At 39.1% G+C, this 19,407-nt stretch overlaps 1 protein-coding gene across 1 annotated transcript in view; it reads right to left on the bottom strand.

The window, feature by feature from the left end:
* The window catches only part of DCDC1 (doublecortin domain containing 1), a 322,276-nt gene that overhangs the window by 116,591 nt on the left and 186,278 nt on the right, over positions 1–19,407 (bottom strand). The window contains exons 15-17 of the mRNA XM_044426107.1: positions 17,945–18,005; positions 15,518–15,652; positions 15,032–15,189 (exon numbers count right to left, since the gene is read on the bottom strand). Of these exons, the coding sequence (XP_044282042.1) occupies positions 15,032–15,189; positions 15,518–15,652; positions 17,945–18,005 (354 nt within the window). The remainder of the gene's footprint in view (positions 1–15,031; positions 15,190–15,517; positions 15,653–17,944; positions 18,006–19,407) is intronic.

Below are 19,407 nucleotides of genomic sequence, written 5' to 3'. Positions count from 1 at the left end.
TAGCTTTCCTTTTCTGTACCATTTCCCAGGTCTAAAATATGCTTTCATTTTACAAAGACCAGGGCTGTATTATTATCATATTGTTAATTATATCTTGCCCCTTTTTCCTTCCAAAGAATTCAAGGCGACTTATCCTTACAGCAACAACCCTGTGAGGTAGGTGGGCTGAGAATTTGTGACTGGCCCAAAGTCACCCAGTGAGCTTCATGGCTGAGCGAGGACTAACACCCAGATTGCCTGCATCCCAGTCCCACACTCTTAACTGCTGCACCATACTGTGTTTAAAGTGTGGCTGTTGTACCATACATTTTAATCAGAGTATTTATATTGGAATTTTATTTCTTATTCCTTTCTTAATGATCCCTAATGTGGAATTTGCTTTTTTCACTGCAGTTGTACATTCATATGTTTTAATTAGTCTGAAAATTCCATCCCAGTAATTCACCACCAACTCAGTTCCAATCAGCATGTAAGTGGAGGTAGGGTTTTTTGTGTTTTGTTTTGTTTTTTGCTTCAGTGTGTATCACTTTATACTTGCTTACACTGAACTGTATTTGGCAATTTAATGATTGTCTTTCTTCCCACCCCACTTCAATAATTCATTTTGGAGTTCTGCATTATCCTTTTTCATTTGTCTGTTTTAAGCACTCAGATGTCTGCAGACTTGGTCACTTCTATACTTACTCCTTACTCCAGATCATTTACATACAAGTTTTTAAACCTGTATTACTTAGTAGTTTTGAGTTCTTTAAAGACTCTTTAATGGATACCATGAGGACTTATGATTTATTGTTATTTGTCCAATGTTTCCGTAAGGGCCAGAACTTGATTTTTTTGTCAATGCTAATTGCCTCTGTTTCTCTGACTCTCTTCCTGAAAATAACAGTTCAAACAGTTCAAGACAGATGCAAATAATTCATTCAGTTTCTAGACAACCCTTTGTGCAATTTACTTCTTTAACTCCTTTGTCTTCAAATAGTCCAACTGTCTGATTTCCTGCTTCTGATGCATTTTAATATTTATTGTGTATTTAAGTATCTCAGCAATATGTTCTTTGATATCTGTATTTGCATCCTTTATTTTCTGTTTGCATTGCTGTTTGCTTGCATTCCTTTTGGTCTCCATATTTGGGTAACATATCAATTTTTGAAAGGAAATTTTCATTTGATTTGGAAATTTTCATTTCCTTGACACTAGTCATAAAGCATGATGTGGACTTGGTGGTGTCTTTCCTGATTTGTGACACACATTCTAGCTGAGCTTCTATTATTGATGTTTTGAGCAAATGCCAACTATCCCTGAGAGATTTGGCTCCTTTGGCTTTTGCTTAAACTTACTGTTTTACCAAATTTCACTGGCCGAGTCCTTCGAAATAATTTTTCATATTTGGAAACTACCAGGTAGAGAATAATTCCATAACTAATGACTGAGATAGCAGATATAGGAACAAGAAGAGAATGTCTGCAGAAGTGACAAAAATCACAGTCTGTCAGATTTTCCCCACTACTAGCCTCTTTGTTTTTCCTCATTTATTCCCATTTCAGTTATCTGCAGTTCTGTAGAGAAGTAATGGGGAAAGCACAATTATAAACTAACCACTATTACCACTGTACAAGTCTGGAGATAGTTATTCTAAAACATAGTTGGTATGTGAACTCCAGTTTTACAGGTTGGTATGCACAACACACCTTAAAAATGAAGGCACTATAAACCTATAAGGATGAGTACTATGAGTAATCTAGAAATCTACTCTACTCCCATACACACACAAAAAAAGGTTTTTCTGCCACAGAATAACTAGCTCAAGCTCATGTATAGAGATTTATTGAATGAATGAATGAATGAATGAATGAATGAATGGTCTCTTTGTTCTAAAATCTGGAGTATGGTTTGCCATCTCTCTCTCCCTCAAAGCAAGTAAATACTACATATTTTGTACACTAGTTTTAGCACTGAAGTCCACAAATTAAATATCCTAGTTGTATGTTCCCAATGACAGTTCCTACTCATTAAACCCATCCAGTCCCCAGTCACAACACTGAGAGGAGCTTCTACCATAGACCCAACCTGAACAACCTTCAGGGAAGAACTCATACGTATTCATTCCCCCAGGTTTCTGACCCAAAGTAGTTCTTGTCTCCACTTGAACTAATGCAACCCACTCAACATGCCTTTTGTCTTCCCAAGGACTCACAGCTAACCTAAATGCAACCCCCAACCCCTCAAGTTTCCTTAATCCAATCATCTGCTTAACTACTCCCAACAAATGACTAACTATATCATTTCCCTACTAACACTATGGCAGCAGAGAATAACCTAAATTTAGAGTGTATAACCTAAATTTAGAGTGCATACATACATAATAGCTGATGTATAATTTCAAGGATCCATTAACTGAACCTTTTCCTGACTTGTCTATCCAGTTATAGTAATGAGTAATATACATGCAACTTGCTTTGCTGTGAAAACTATAAAGAACTGAATGGATAATGGAAGATCCCATCCAGGGCCTGCACACTGGAGTGGCAATTTCTGCAGTATAGCTTCTTCTCAATCTCTTTCCTTATTCCAACACTTGATCCAAACAGAGGAAAAGGGGGGGGGGGTTACATTAGCCAATGGTATAATTAGACCTAAAGATGAGTAGCCTCCATTTTTTCACAGTTTCATCTGTGAAATTTCAAGGATCCTTTATAAGAATAAAGTGTGAATAATCTCCAGTCCAAACTGCAATAGTTCTGGCATTAAGGTCCAGTTTGCAGTGTCTGAAGACTGTGTGTAAAGAACATCTCTGAACATGTCTAAAGACAGATGAAGAAACAGCTGCAACACTGAGAGTGTACCATCAGGAAACCTAAGGGCATGTTGCCCACAAAGGTGTAGCAAAAAGACACACAGCAGCTGTAGCCCTGGAACCTGAGGGCATGTTGCTGGTAAGGGTGGACCGAAAAGACATGTATGACACAGTTAAATGGAATAAATGTAAGGATGCTGCTGCTTCCCTCAGAAGAAAGGTCGGAAAGTAGCACAAGAGATCTACCCAGATCAAAAGTATGAAGGTGTGCTGTGATCAGGAAGGGATAACTGCAAGTTTGCTAGTAGCCCTATGCTTACTCTCAGGTCTCCAGATACTGCTTTTTAATGCCAGATCAATAAAGAATAAGACTTCCCTTGTCCACAACAATAATAGGGGGTGAGGTACTCATTCTGGTATGGATAACTAAGAACTGGGTGGGTGAACAGAGAGGAGTTAGTCTCTGTGCCACGGGGTTACATGGTAGATCATCAGAGTAGGCTGGAGGGCTAGGGAGGGAAGGTGTATAAGAATTGTCTGCATCTTGTGCTGAGCCACTAAGACAGACTGGAGGATTCTGTTGGTGTACCAATACTCTTTCAACCCAAGCTAACAGAGTCTATCTCAGTTGTGATGTTGAGGTCCCCCAGTTCTGCCCCTGGAGGCTGAACAATCTGGATGGTTTCTAGAGGTCTCTCACGGCTTTTCTAGCTGATATGGCTAGCGGTTCTGACAAATTTCTGGTTGAGCTCTGGAATACACAGATGATCAGGGTGGTTGATTTCTGCAGTAGAGCTTGCACTGCTCCATGGTATGCCCCAGAGCTGAGGCTGAAAGCAGTAAAACAAAACAGGAGATGGCTTGAATACAGATGGAGAAACTCTTCTAGTGGATAAAACTGTTCTAGTGGATAAAATCAAGGCCTGGTGTGTGCTTATAGTCAAATATCTCTGGAGGCAGTGAGAGCAGCAAAGAAACAATACCCCATTGCCTCCATTCTGCTTTATCTTCACCTCCCAACAGAACCCATCAGGGTGATCCAGGGCCTATTATATGAACTCTGAAAGATATCCGAGAGCTGTCTGCAATACATTTTCTGGGCACTTCCAGGATAAAATCTTTTGCATCCACTGGGATTTGAACTCAGCTGATTAAAGCAGCTGAGGTAGCCAAAGCACAATCTGATTCAGTTTTCTTGGATGAATTCCACTTAATACAACTCAAGGAAATTGAGCAGGTGCTTGATCAGGTTTGTGCAACCACATCTGAACCGAATCCTTGCCCTGATTGTCTTACAAAATTTAGCAAAGAAGAGAAAGCCATCTGGGTCAGGAAGGTGACCAGAGCCTCTTTAGAACAAGCGGTGCTGAGGCTACTCCTGAAGAAACCCTCTTTGGACACAGAAGACCTCAATAATTTTAGGGCAGTGGCAAGTATCCCTTTCCTGGGCAAGCTCCTTGAGCAAGTGATGCCAAACTAGCTTCAGTCACTTGGATTAAATTATATAGATCAATTTCAGTTGTGGTTTGGGCTGGATTTTGGCACAGAAACACTTTTGATCCTCTCTATCAGAAGCAAGAGAGTGAGTGTGACCCTCCTAAATCTTTCAGTGACTTTGATACCATCAGCCATGGTACCCTCCTAGGTGGCTGCCTGAATGGGGGTACTGCATTGCACTAGATCTACTGCTATCTAGATGGTCAGCTCTAGGAGATGGCACTTCAGAAATATTGCTTGGTATAAGAACTAGGCCTCCTTCTCCTACAAATCAGCTTTCTAAAGTTCTTATTTCAGAATCTGGATCTTAAGTGGAAGAAGAGAATGGGTCAGAATTCTTAGCTGAAATGTCAAGGACAGCAGGCCCAGCAATATGCCAAGAGGCTGGTGTGAACCAAAGCACATCTGGTTCTGTGGAACATTCCATTGAGGTGTTCAAATCTGTTCTGCATAGCTTGCACTCCCCTCGAAGGAGCAGATTTGTAGTTTTTGCGGGGAGGTCCTCCTTGAGCGAAGAGGGTAAGGTAGCCTCAGGGATAGCCTGGTTTCAGTAAACTACACTCTGATAATTTCTAAAGATGACTGCAGTGCACTCCATGTAGGGCTGCCCTTGAAAACCATTCAGAAGCTGCTTGCTTGTACAAACCAAGGCAGTCAGGCTAATAACCAAAATCAGAGTACGAGCATATTACACCAATTCTGGCCCACTTGCACTTGAACTATAAATGCTTCCAAGCTCGATTCAAGGTGCTGGTTTTAACCTATAAAGCCCTACACAGGTTGATATTGCAAGAACTGTTGAAATGTCTCCCCCTGACTGAGGTACAATCTAGATCCAGGGCATGTATCTGTCACCTGTAAAGGAGGTTCAGTTAGTGGGAATGAGGAGGAGGGCCTTCTTGGTGGCTGCTTCTTTATGTGGCTGGAACAATTTCTCCAGTGAGCAGCTGATTAAAAACAAAACATTTAATCCACACAAAATAGTACATCGGGGCAGTTGTAGCTGTTTAAATTTGGTTTTAGATTTTAAATGTTGTAGTGAAAATGCTATTTTGTTTTTATTGTTATCTGTATTTTTATATTGTATTTTTATTAGATTGCATGTGTTATACCAATAGCCAGAGAGCTCAAGCTACTGGGTGGTACAGAAATAAAATAACTAGAATATTAATATTCACATTAAGACTTAGGGAAAGAATATCAATTAGTGTAGGGGCTAAAGTACTGCTTTTTCAGAAGCCCAGCTGAAGGCAGTTGCTGACAAATCAAAAAGTCTTTAGTGAAAACCTATAATGATGGTAAATTGTCTAGAAAGTGTGAGCATTAAAACAATTTGGTTCTCAAATATTTATTTCTATATCATGTATTTATTACACCTTTCTCCTTCTTGCTGAAACAGACTGGCAGACTCTTGTTCGATCCACTCCCTACACACCTCCACATCTTTATGGCTTACTCACAAGCTCACAAGTGATACTTTTTCTCAGATCACAATTCTCTATGCCTTTCAGAATATTGAAAGGTACTACTTGCACTATCTCCAGTCCAGACGCAACAGTAAGATTTCCAGTAATGAAGGTGGCAGTCCTGCTGGAGTATACTCCAGGATGCAGTTCTGATTGTACAATGTACAGACAAGATGTACACTGCAGGACTAGACTGATCAAATTAAGAACATAAGACGAGCCATGCTAGGTCAGACCAAAGGTAACTCCAGTTCAGCATTCTGTTCATACAGTGCCCAACCAGCTGCCTGTAAGAAATGCCAAACAAGCCCTGGTGGGTTGCACTCAAGTTCTCCAGTGACTGGAAAGCACAGGAATACTGCTAGCATATAGGCATGAGGACTAGTAGCTCTTGATAGTCTTCTCCATGAATTTGTCCAGTCCTCTTTTGAAGCTATTCAGATTGGTAGCCATCACTACATCTTGTGGAAGTCAATTCTACAGTTCAACTATGTGTTGTGTGAAGAAGTACTTCCTTTTATCTGTCCTGAAGCTTCCCTCAATCGGTTTCATGGGATTACTCTGGTTGTAGCATTACAAAAGAGAAAGAAAAAAATGTCTTGATCCATTTTCTCCATATTATGCATAATCTTGTACACCTCTACCATGTCACAATTTTTCTAAGATAAACAATCCCAAATGTTGTACCCCTTCCTTGTGATCATTTTAGTTGCCCTTTTTAAACTTTACCGTATCCTTTTTAGGTGCAGTGACCATAACTATACACAGTATTCTAAGCATGGCTGAACAATAGATTTGTATAAAGGGGTTATGATCTTGGCAGTTTTATTTTTAATTCCTTTCCTAATTATACCAACATGGAATTTTTCACAGCTGCTGCACACTGGGTTGACACTGTCATTGAGTTGCCTACCACAATCACAATATGCCTTTCTTGGTCTGTTGCAGCTAGTGTAGAAAAATCCTTTTGGAGCTCCTCACAATCCCTCTGTGTTTTAACCACTTTAAATAATTTGGTGTCATCAGCAAACTTGGAGACTTCACTCCTCACTCCTAATTTCAGACCATTTAGGAATAAGATGAAAGCATGGTTCCAATACAGATCCCTGTGGAACCCCACTGTTTGTATCCCTCCCTTAAGAAAATTAGCTGAAGCTCACTGAATGGTTATTTATAATTTATTACTACTGCCTGCTTTCTGTTCTTTAACGAAGTCTCTCTGTATGCCCACCCACTTTCTTCTTCAAAGCAGAGCCAGGTAAGAGGCTTCTAACTATAGTCTCTATTACTGTATGTGAAAGTGGGCCAGCCAGGCTGCCCCTGTGATACAAAAGTAGTACTGTAGAGGACAGTACCAAAAATTTCCCCCCCTCCCTTTCCAACCAAAAGGAATTAGCTCCACCCACAGGGAGGTTCCTGCTTGTGGCCCAGACAGCAGGAATGCCAGACGCTATCCAATTGGCCTGCTCTCTTCAGCTGGTTTTGGACTATGGAACTGTTTATGTTACGTCCCTCCTCCTCTTGTCCTGCGTATTCAACAATGTCTCCCTCAAAATCAGAGGTGGTCTGTTTCTCACCACCCTCTTGGCTAATCTTGGGGCTTGCTGACCTTTGCATTTCTGTTAAGCATTCTGACCCCTCCTCTTCTTCCAGTTCAGATGCAGAGTCTGAGATAATTACCTTGGAATGTGGTATTTTGAGAGAGGCAAGCCCAGTCCTCACACTGGTGACCTCCTGGACATACTGCTACCTTTCCTAACTTGTGGCATACATTATAGCTGAGTTTCTATTATTGTGGACTTGAGTAATCTCCAAACATTGTGAAAAGATGCAAGCCTCTAGCTTTTCCTTTCAGCTTCAACCCTTATGGCCAGGTCTTTCATTTTGGAACAGTAAGTTGAAATGTGACTATTGGACTTCCTTGGAAAGGGACAGCAAATGAAAAGTATCTGTGTAAAAAAGAAGGTGAAATGATGGGAGAGACTTGTAGAATCAGATGGCTTTTTTCTCAAGACTCTTTCCCTTAGGGGGAATTTAACAGATTAATGCATCTAACTGCAGCATAGTCTCCATAAACAAAATATGTATAGAATAGTTCTAGGATTTAAGTATAAAGCAAGACAGGAAAGAAAAAGCCTACCTTCAGCCTCCATCAATGGCAGCTGAATATAATTCCAATATAATTCAAAGCAACAATATAATGTTTGTTCATATAGCTATATCCCACTATAAAAACAACCACAGAGAGAAAACTCAACACAGACAACTAGCAAATTACAAGCTTGGCAGACATCACATTTGTTTGCTTTCTTACTTACAATGCCCTTTGCTTATTAACAAAAAGCAGTCTGGGCAGTATACAGAAAAAAGACCCTTTAAACCATACAATATAAAAAAGAAAAGATGAACCTAAAATCAAAACCCAGTCTAAAATGGTCTGAACGTTACACTAAAGTGAAACCAGCAACACAAAGCTATCATGCCAAAGCATTAAGGTATGTTTTTGAAAAGGGAAGGCCTCGCACAGGTGCAGAACCTCAGGCTTGGGAACCAAATCTGGCCCTTTGGGAACTCCATTCTGGGTTTCTGAGGTTCCCCAGAAAGACAGAGCACATTCTTCTGGATCCACCTTCTTCCCTCCAACCACCATTCATTTAGCAATTTCTCGGCTTTTGTACAGTTTTGCCTACCCCATTCTAAAAGGCTGAAATGCCTCTCTCAAACCTAGATGCTGGCAATGAAAGCCTTAGGTTAAATCGTCATACACTTGGTTTTTATAGTTTGCCTCTTTTTGCCTTTGGCCAACCCATCCCTGTGAACTTTTCCTAATGGAACGGGGCCCTCAGCTGAAAGGGACTCTGTACCCCTGGCTTAGCAACCGTCTGGTGTAAAATATTAAACAATGTAAGCATCAGGCAAGAGAGTTTGATGAAGGAATTTGACAGACAGGGCACTGCTGCTAAAAATCATGTACTTAGTAACTAGTCACCTGACTTCTTTTTGCAGCCTCCATCACACCCTGGAAAAGAAACCCTGAAAATAATGTTAGAGTCTGGACAGGTATATAGAGGAAATGAGAGTCTCTTAGGTAATCTAGGCCCGAGCTGATTAACCATGTAAAGGTTAATAAAAGCATTTTGAACTGGACTTAGAAACATATTAGGCAACAATGGCATAATGTAATTCTAATGCCATTGTAATTCTAATGTAATTCAATAGGATTGCTATCAGTCCTGGTTAGCAATCCTATTGTCTTATTTTGAACTGAATTTTCCACACCATTTTCAAAGAGAGGGCCCATAGTGGACTGTAAAAATTAAATGTGGAGATTGTCAGAGCATCAATATCTGCAGACACACTAGTTTTTTCCAGATAGTTTCATAGTTTATCTGAAGGAGGTGAAGAGGACATCTACTCAGAGTAGGGCCTTCTCTGTGGTGGTGCCCAGACTGTGGAATGCGCTCCCCAGAGAAGTTTGCCTGACGCCGAGCTTATACTCTTCAGCGCCAGGTCATAACCTTTTTATTTGAACACTATTTTAAGAAGCGTTGATTTTAAAAGGTGACAGTCACCTCTTTTATCTCATTTTATCTGTTTGTATTTTTATTAATATTTATCATTCCTATTTATTGTTATTATTATGGACTATTTGATTTTTATCTGATTTTAATGTTGTAAGCCATCCTGAGATGTTGTTGTAAAGGATGGCATATACATGTTTTAAATAAAAAAAATAATCAATCTAAGCTAATAAAAGACATTCTGAGACACTGAGGTCAGCCACACTTAAAGAGGCTGCTGGATCATGGTGTTCTCCAAACTACAAACCCATTACTTTAAGATGAGTGCAACTCTCTCCAAAACAGGCTGAACATCATTCAACTGAGCAAATATGGACCACCCACTAGCAACCCCTTCACCTTGTCTGGGCTGAATCTCCATTTACTGGCACTCATTGCTCAGGTCTGCAGAACGAGGGAGAGGAAAATAAACCACTCATTGTTTGAGGTTGGCTTGTTAACCACTGTAACAAGCTACCATTGCATGATATGACAAGTGGCACCACCAAGAGTAATTATGCAGATTCCTCTGGAGTGCAACCAGTGCACACGGTGAGGGAAATAAGCCACTGCCACTTCTTCCCCCATGGTGATGCGAACAGACTAAGTCCATTACCATGCTTAGGCCTTGGTTCACTGCCTCACCTGGATTCATTCAAAAAGAGAAACAGAGCTGAAAGTCATCCACATGCTGGTGACACCTTGGCTCAGATCTCTAGATAACCTCTCTCAGTGATTTCATGTAGATGTTGAACAGCACTGGGGGATAAAATAGAACCTTGTAGAAGCCCACGATAAGTGCAAAGGGGCAGAACAGTACTCCTCTTGTACTTCTGGAATTGACCATGTAAGCAAGGAGAAGAATGACTGTACTAGAGCACTTCCAACCCCAGAGAGCACATTTGGAAAATACTCATAATTGATGGCACTGAAGGCTACTGAATATCCCAAGAAAAAAGGGCTGCTGCACTTTTGAAGTCTCTCTCTAGATAAACTTTATGCAAAATAGAAAGCAAGCAAGTTTGCATTCTAATGCCAGATCTAAAATGGATCTAGAAATCAGTTTCATCATGTAGATTTGGCTCCTGCCATGGGTTTGCAATGTTCCCCTACTCTGTTGGGATTCCAGTCTGGATCAGGACTCCCTCTGCCTGCTATGTGTATGGGGAAAGATCTTCTATTGGTACCAACATGCAAATTTTAGCCAGAATGGCATGGCATGGTGCAAAGGGTTCTTTTTAAAAAAAAACTGTTCCCCATATCAAGATCCTGAGTTGGATCAGCACCTGCTAGATACAGGTGTATCTTGCCTACTTAGTCTCTCAGTGATTTCTTTAAGATAGAATATAAATGTTCATAAAATTGTTATTTTTGGAAATGGATAATAAATTATTTATCAGCTGCTCTCCTCATTTAAATTAAAAAATATTATTAGGATAAACTTTTCCATGATTTGTTCAAAATTGCTCTGCCCAAAAGAACGAAGTCCATAGACAAAGAATTATTTCTTTCATTACACCTTCTGGATTCATTTTACTCAGTTCAAAAATTACTGGCTGTACATTAAGGAAGCACAGTTAATACTGTTAACATCCAGATTGTGAGTCAGCAAGCATTTTTATGTGTATGCAAAGAATTTTGGGGGTAAAGTACAGCATTTATGATTTTCTTTTTTAACTCACTGTATTACAATCTGCTTTTTTAAAGTCAGGGAAACTTGAAAAGCAATATTTACCCATGCAAGTGGAGGGACTGAAAGCGAGAGACCACTGCATGGAAAACAAAATAAAAACCCTAATCGTGAAAACCCAAATAATTTTTCCTCTGGTATCTTTAAGTCACAATTACAGGAACAAACATCTTTAAGTTCAGAACAATAACATTAAGCGATTTCTACATTTGATTACATGAAATGTTATTTTAGTAGCAACATAAACAGTTGTAAAAGTTGTAAAAATGTTTTAATAAATAAATAAATAATAAATAAATAAATAAAAGTTTTAGGGTGCAACATTATGAGAGTTTAAAAAGAAAAAAGTCCTCCATCTCCCAGCATGGATTATTTGAAGAATGCTTAGTGCTGTAGCACTATTTTCTGTCTAAACATGAATAGGATTTCATTCTTAGACAGATTTAAATGTTCTTGATATAGAATTGTTATTTAAAATGGAAAGGGGAAAAGCTAAATAACTACACAGGCGTATTAAGAAGGGAAAGCATTCTAGGGTAATACAGACCATTGAAACTGTGTAAGTAAGGCAGAACCAGTTGCAGATGCTTAACTACAGTAGGACACTAACTTCATGTACATTATCCAAAAATATCTAATGTTTAGTATGATTTGTACTTTATAATTAAATAAATGCCAAATAAATCATTAAAAGAAATGTCAACCCATTCATTGGCAGCTGCTTTCCTTGGTAAAGAGGGAGGGAAGTGCAGGAGTAGGGCAGCTAGCAAACCCCACAGCAGTCTGCAAAGTCACTAGTGGGAAAACAACAAAGGCCTTTCCATGCAACTAACACAGATGTGCCCATAGCCAAACTGTCAGAAGCAGTTAAGATGACAGCTACTCACAGTTCATTATTTCCTTCTCACAGGTCACTGGGTGACAAGCTGGGTCACCATGCTTTGTTGGCTGCTACAATTCTCCCCCAACAACCTCTATTCAATTTAAATAAAGGTAAGTTGCTCAGTTTAATATAATAATGCAAAAAACAGCATCCTCGCACTGGCAGTAAAATAAATAAATATAGCATTTACATTACTTTAGTACCATATTGAGTTAGATCTGTATAGAAGTGTCTGTGAGAGGAAGAGAAAAAAAGAATTTGAATTACCCAGCTCAAACAGAGAGCTGAGTAATTTTGTCAAGATGCAACTAAAGCATGTAATGAAAGCTAATTTGTCCCCAATTCAAAGCTTTAACCTTTAGAGCATTTATATGGCGGATAAATCACAAGGAAAGCCTTACATTTTCAGTGAAAAGATTTCTGCCATCATAATTTTCCCACAAAGTAAAATAGGAAGGGAACAGATATTACTCTTACTAAAACACAGAAGCCCATGTGTCATCCTATTAGAAACAAAAGGAGGTTGCAGATGTAAAAATATATTTTTAATGTTTTCCTTGGGAAAATAAACTTTTAATATTTCATTTATGATTTACAGGAATTTATTTTCTACTGGACAAAGATTAGTGATCAATTTTATTGCCATAAGGACAACAAAAAAATAGTAAGTTTTTCTCAATAAAAGCAGTTGGATGGGAATTAAACAGTTTCCTTAGCTACTAAACATGATAAATATCTGAGGTGAGACAATTGACTTTAAAAAGAAAAATACTTAATTTTAAATGGATGACATATCTCCTAAAAGCCATGAGAATTATTCATATAGTTATAAATGTGTGTGGCCTGCAGCTGCTTCTTTGCATCACCCAACTACAGACAGGATGAATGTGCACTGAACAAATATGCAACCAAGTTCCACACATGTACCTGTAGATACAACAGCAGGTATGGGTGGAATTCTATTCACATAAAGGTGCTCTCCCACACCCAAATGCACCATCTTGTATTGTGAAAAAATGCTTCTGAAATGGTGTATCACCTGGCCAAGGAAGCAATAAGCACAGCAGCTTTGCTTTCTTAAAGTGTATCTGCCCTCTCAGCCAGTTCCCTGCTTCCCCTAGAGCCGATCCATTCCAGATTTCAAGGAGGTTGCACTGGGTAGAGCGGAAAGTCCAGTCACATAAGAAATGCCCACATATGCCACTTTGGCTTCAAATCATAAGGAATATACTGACAGTGAGAAGTTTGAATCGTATCTGAAGTCTTTCTAGACTCCACCACCACAGTGACTTGTTAAAGTCACTTCCAATGCTTATTCAGTATAACATCAGGAAAATTTCCCCATAGAATCCTTCTTAAATATTGATTAGGTATGGCCTAATCAATTTATCCTGAGTCTTCAAACAGCACTTTGTATTTTATAACACGTTAAATATCCTGCGTTCATACAACACCATTCTTTAGCATAAAAACAAGTGTACTCTACAAAACTTGATGATTTTGCAAGGATGGAGCAGGCATAATGTTAACTGGGGCTAAGTGATCAGAAGTGGCCAGTGGGATAATGTGCTTTTTCTTCCACATCCTCTTACTCACCAACTTCCCTTGCACCTCTAAACCAGGATTCTGTGCTACAGTTGACCATTACAAACCTTGGCAGTTTGAGTGTGCCCATGAGTGTGCAAACAACCAGTATTGTCAATTTCGATGTACAAGTAGATCCCATCAGTTGTACAACAGGGATCTAGAGAATATATATAACGAGTGCATAATCACTCATTTCTGGAGTAAGGCAGGTCAGAGGAGCTCCATCATCGGAGCTCTGCCAACCAGCTCTGTTTCAGAAGCAAGCTGTGAGGTAGGTTGGGCTGAGAGTCTGTGACTGGCTCAGAACAATCCATGGCTGAGCAGAGACTAGAACACAGACCTCCTGAGTCCCAGATCCACACTCTTAACCATTGCACCACATTAGCCCAGTACTATTGACACTGTTCTTCCTATACTATCAGGGCACCCTAGGATTGAATCTGGGACCTTCTGCATGCAAACACGTGCTCAACCACTGAGCTTTCCATTCATTTCAGGGCTTCCCCTAGGAAGCATTATACCTTTCACGTACGAGTGGTGGGGTCCTGCTTACACAACGTAGTGGGAATGCTTCCATCAGTGGATCACCACTACTAGATACAACCCTGAGGTAACATAATGCAAACTGGTACACACATGCAGGAAACTAATGCACAATTCATGTGGAAATCCTAAAATGACACCAAAGGTAGTCAGGAAAAATGTGGAACACAGCGTAATGGAATATCACTCTTGAGGTTTGATATAGTGGAATGAAATTTGGCATGCACTTTTACAACTTAATTCTCCATTTAAAGCTTGAATATATTAAATTTTCCCATGCCATCTTTAACCTTAAAGGCACATCTATTCTCAAGGGTGAGAAGAAAACTGAAAATATCGTGTAATATTTGGATACCTGTACAAAGCAGCTCCATGTGAGTACTAGAGTCCCACTCAATACACTCAGTATATGTATTTTGAAAACTGTAAGAAATGTTCATTTAAATAGCATTCATGGATTCTACATTATTTTAGTTTGCCAGCCCTCTATACCATAAAAGTTCATAGTTGTAAATACTCTTTTAAAATGAGTTTTGATTTTCTATTTTTCAAAAAACTATGTATCACATTTGAGCTCAAAGTGATAAATGATGGCCTCTAATAAACTTCTTTTTAGTGGAACAAACCATGTAACCTTGTATGACACTTAGAGACTTTATTGTGATTAATTGTACCATGCCTGGGAATCCATTTGATAGGTGTCTCATAAATACAAACAATAAATAATAACCAAATGCAATAAATAATACAGCAGTGTTATTGCATGATTCATTCTTAATAAGTTAACAATAAATAACTCAATTATCCTAAAAGATAAGTGTACACTTCCATTTTTAAAACTGCATAAATGTCACCCCTTTTCATTAGTTTTGGTCAAAACTCCATGTCTTCCTGCAAGCCAGAGGGCTTCTGAGATATTTCAATAATATTCAGGAAATCAATCTTACACGAAACTGAAGGAAAACATCTAATGTCATTGAACAATAAATATCAGTTCTGTCAGTAGCTTACCTTTGAGCTGAGGCCTTAGGATGTTTCTCTTCCAGTTTCCTCATCAGTGCCACTGTCAGCTGCCTATTCTCCCTTAAGGGACCTTCAGGCATTAAGTGGGCGTCCAAAGGTCCTGAAAGTTGCTTCTCATTGCAGTTGCAGACATTATTTTGTAGAACCTAGGAAATTAAGAGCAAATATGTAATAAATATATTGTTCACCATAATAGAATAAAGCTTATTTGGCAGGTACACAATGCTACATTTTCTCATACAGGAAGCAGCTACTGAATTGGGGTGTGTGTGAAATTTTAGCTCGGTGCTTTCCTATTTGTACTTCCTTTTCTCAAGAACATGCAGGCTATGAATGTTTAAGTTAAACTGTTTATGTAAACAAATATATTCAAAGAGTGAAGAGTTACATCATTTCTTTTCAAAACATGTTTCCCCATAAAACAAAAACAAAAAGAACACTGCTTCTGACCTGCCTCTGGCTTGATACAGTGACCTCTTCTGCCGAGTTGCTATCTGTCTCTTGGTGAACTGCAGACTGGGCCCCATGGTGTGTGTGGTATTCCGTCTGGGTCACCTCCTCTCTTACATTTAGCTCCTCTAGGTAGGTCAGGACAAACTCAGGGTAAGCCTGTAGGAAAGGACAAAGGCACAGCAGAAACACCCAGACTGCAATAAGCAGAAATACACTCATGTACAGTTAAGCACCAGGAATTATGGACAGAAAAAGTTGTTCATACTAGGCAATGCCATTAAAAAAATGTGTTGCATATATACAATTTTGTATTCCTTAACTTATCCTCACTGAGACCAATACAAAACTTTCCAGCTCACGACAACAGATATACTGTCAATTCACAGCTCATAACATGTGATGTTGGCATTACAGATAACTGAATCATCATGATTTGTTAAAGATTCAGTTGCTTTGATATATAAAAGCACAACATGTGCCTCACCCACATCACTTATCCTCCATCCAGACTCATTTGTTGTTCAATAAAGAATCCCATCACTGCATTTTCTGCCTAATTTATCTTTCCGTCTCCCCAGGACAATACTCTCCTCTTTATTTCCCACCTTCTTTCCCAATTTCCTACGGGTCTTCTTCCTGCTTGTTCACTCTTTCTTTAAGTCCATCCTTGGACATGACATTAAGTTTATTTGTATCAGCCTAATGGTGAGCATAGTTTACAAATCATTCTTTCTCAGAAAGACTTTTATTATTGATTGAATGTCATTTAGAGTACAATCCTGGGTATGTTTAGACAGCAAAAAGTCCTACAACTCCCAGCATATCCCAGCAATCCATGCTGGCTGGTGGATAGTAGGAATTGCAAGATTTTGCAATCCTTAGTGTTCAAAGTGAGAAAGATGGCTGCTTTGGGCATTTGTTCTTAAGGACTGCTGGCTGGACTTCAGAGAAATCAGAATCAGCATGTGAAGCAGAACAGGGACAGGGGCTGGAAATGTGGGCCATGCTGAGACACCGAGATGAGAGAAGCAGAGATGCCAATCTCAAGGCCAGATTCCCTAGGCAGTCTCTGAGAATAACCAAGATGTACAGTTGGCAGGAGGGGACTTGGAACAAGAGAATTTGCTAGACTCAGACAAGGCAGGTATGGCTCTTGACCCCATGAGGCATTGGCAATTAGAGGACTGGTGTGCACAGAGGAGGGATGCTTGTTTTCTGAAGGGATGGGGTTCAGGCATGCTCCTACAGAAAGTTCCTGGAGGTGAATACTAGATTGGGTTCAACAAACCACTCTGTGCATGCTCCAGGATTCATTCTGGCTGCTTTGTGCTTTTTTGGTCGATAAAGAACGCTTTATAAGGAAAAAGGTCTGGGACTTTTGAAAATGTGAGGGAGAAACTTCAGCTCATGACACTTTGTATGCACTCCTATATTCAAGATATGCTGGCTGTGGGCTATAGGATATAAGAAAGAAACATGAGTTCTACTGGTGAACCTGTACACTGGCGTATCTTCTCAGCTGATATAGGTCTCTTAGCGTAAGTCGAAAGTGGAGAGGAGATATAGGCAGGGCAAGGATGGGTTAGAGGAGGAATGGAATTGTACCAACTTTTATATTCCTTTAGACCCACTCCTGCCTTGGACAGCAATGCATGATTCAGTGAAGAGGAAACAACTTGGGACCATGCTATTTGAAATGTCACGTGTACTCATATGAGGTTCCCCAGCCATTAAGAGCTTGAGCAGTAAAGTTTATGGTCAGGGGTAATCTGCAAATTCATGACACAGAACACAAATTGTTTGAAAAAAGGGACATCACTTGAGAAAATGAGCTAGTTTATCCAGAGTATAGGCCATCATATACACTTATAGGCAATGTGATGGGAGTTGAAGTCTATTTTTACCCCATCTTCCATATTCTTCCTTGGGTCCTCCCACCTACCCAAAGAAGGCTGTAGGACAAATGAAAGATTTGGGATGTAGTTCAAGGGCTGCAGTGAGGAAAAGGGAAATTGCTTAAAATAGGTTAGAGGCAGAGTCAAAAATAGTAATCTCTGACCTGAATCAATGCAATATCTTTTACAGCTAGACTAATGTAGTAATTTAATATATACAAACCATGCCTTAAACTGATAAATACAACATAATCAATATATTAGTGAATGGCACTGATTAGAAAAAATGGCAAAAGCTTTTATAACAGAAGTAACAAGTTCACACTAGACAGATGCTTAAGAACAATATTTTAATAAGTTGCTTTTATGATCTTAGAGGCAATGCAACAATGTGAAAGAGAAAATTATTCTCTTTAAATTATTCATGTGAGAGGCTTTCTACATTACATGCACATATACTTTAATGGGCTCCATGTGGGAGTCTGAAGATGGGAAATAAATTTTAAAAATCAGCATTTTCCTATTAAAAACCCATTTCCTATTATAAACACACCTTAGAATGGATACAGCCATCGCTTCTGAATTCCCAGTGTTGATATATATTGTTTTTGTCTCTGTAAAAAAATATTAAGTTATAATGTTCTTAAAATGCATATTTCATTTATAACACATCTTTACAATCCAGTGCATAGTTTATTTGGAAATAATTGTATGATGTTCAGTGGAGTTTACTCCCACATAAGGTTGCAAAGAATTACATGTTTAATTAGATTTACCAATCAATTGGTGATCAAATAGATTTCCTATAAAATTTCAATTCTGGCAAGCTTATTCTTCAAATAAAACCTCTGTCATGAAGTTCTAAAAAGACAGTATTGGCATGGATTTCCTAAATGGAAAAGTATAAGGGGAAGCTGACCTGATCTTGTATTGTCTTCTCATAAAAACTGGTGTTGTTGTTGTCATTGTTAGTATTAATTAAAAATAAAAGACCATGTACAAAATACCAAGCATAAAATAGACTAGCCAAGCAAATTTGATTATGAATGCCAATGCAACAGAATACATGTACATCATTGAGGCTTAATGGACAATGCATCTTACAACTGGGAATTGGGTACAGATCCCAGCTTAACCAGTGAATCTCAATTTTCCATCTCTAAGGCTGAAATGAAAATAACTTACAGGTATCAGGTGATTACTAATGCAATCTGTACCACAAGTGTGCAATCATGTTAGGGTGTTCTGGGAGCTCTGACATTTCTATCTAAAGGTACATAGGACTGCAACTTAAGGCATTTTGACAGTAATCCTAGCCACAGATTACTGCAAATAAGCAATATTTATTTTATTATATTGAAAACAGTAGGACAACCTTTCCTAGCCTAGTGCCCTTCAGATGCCTTGAACTTAACCTTCTATCAGGCTTAAACAGCCAATGGTCAGGGATGCAGGCAACTGGTTTATACTACCTGCAGGGAACTATGTTGGGGAAGGCTGCAGTAGAGCTTACTTCTGAATAATGGTGTACAGAACTGCAGTATTTGTGCACTAAATGTACAATCCCCCATAAAGCAGAGGTATTGTTTATGAGTGGTTCATCTGTCCAGGTTGTTGGTCTTTATCCTATTTCAGATGAGGTTGCAATACCTTAATGAGCTGCTTATTTTATTTATTTATTTATTTATTTATAACATTTCTATGCCGCACCCATCACAGAAGCCTCAGGGCGGCGCACAAGTATGGAGACGTACAATCTGTTGCCAGAAATGCATGTGATAAGTAGTGCTATGAATGGAATAAGATCAGTTGCAACTGCCTCCTATCAAGAAATCTACAGGATTCATACCTCCTCCAGTAGTCAAAATCAAATCTAGTTGATTCATCAATACAGCCTCATACTTATAAGTCAGGAGTCAGTTAACCACTTGCCAGCCCTGATGGCTAACAGAGCTTGTATTTGCTTTGTCCACCAACAAGGCTGCACAGGCTGTTTCCTCCATCCCTTTAATGCCA

Source organism: Varanus komodoensis, unplaced genomic scaffold (assembly GCF_004798865.1).
Source record: "Varanus komodoensis strain SLA01 unplaced genomic scaffold, ASM479886v1 scaffold16, whole genome shotgun sequence".
Lineage (NCBI taxonomy): Eukaryota > Metazoa > Chordata > Lepidosauria > Squamata > Varanidae > Varanus > Varanus komodoensis.
This window is presented reverse-complemented; position numbering and strand designations above follow the sequence as displayed.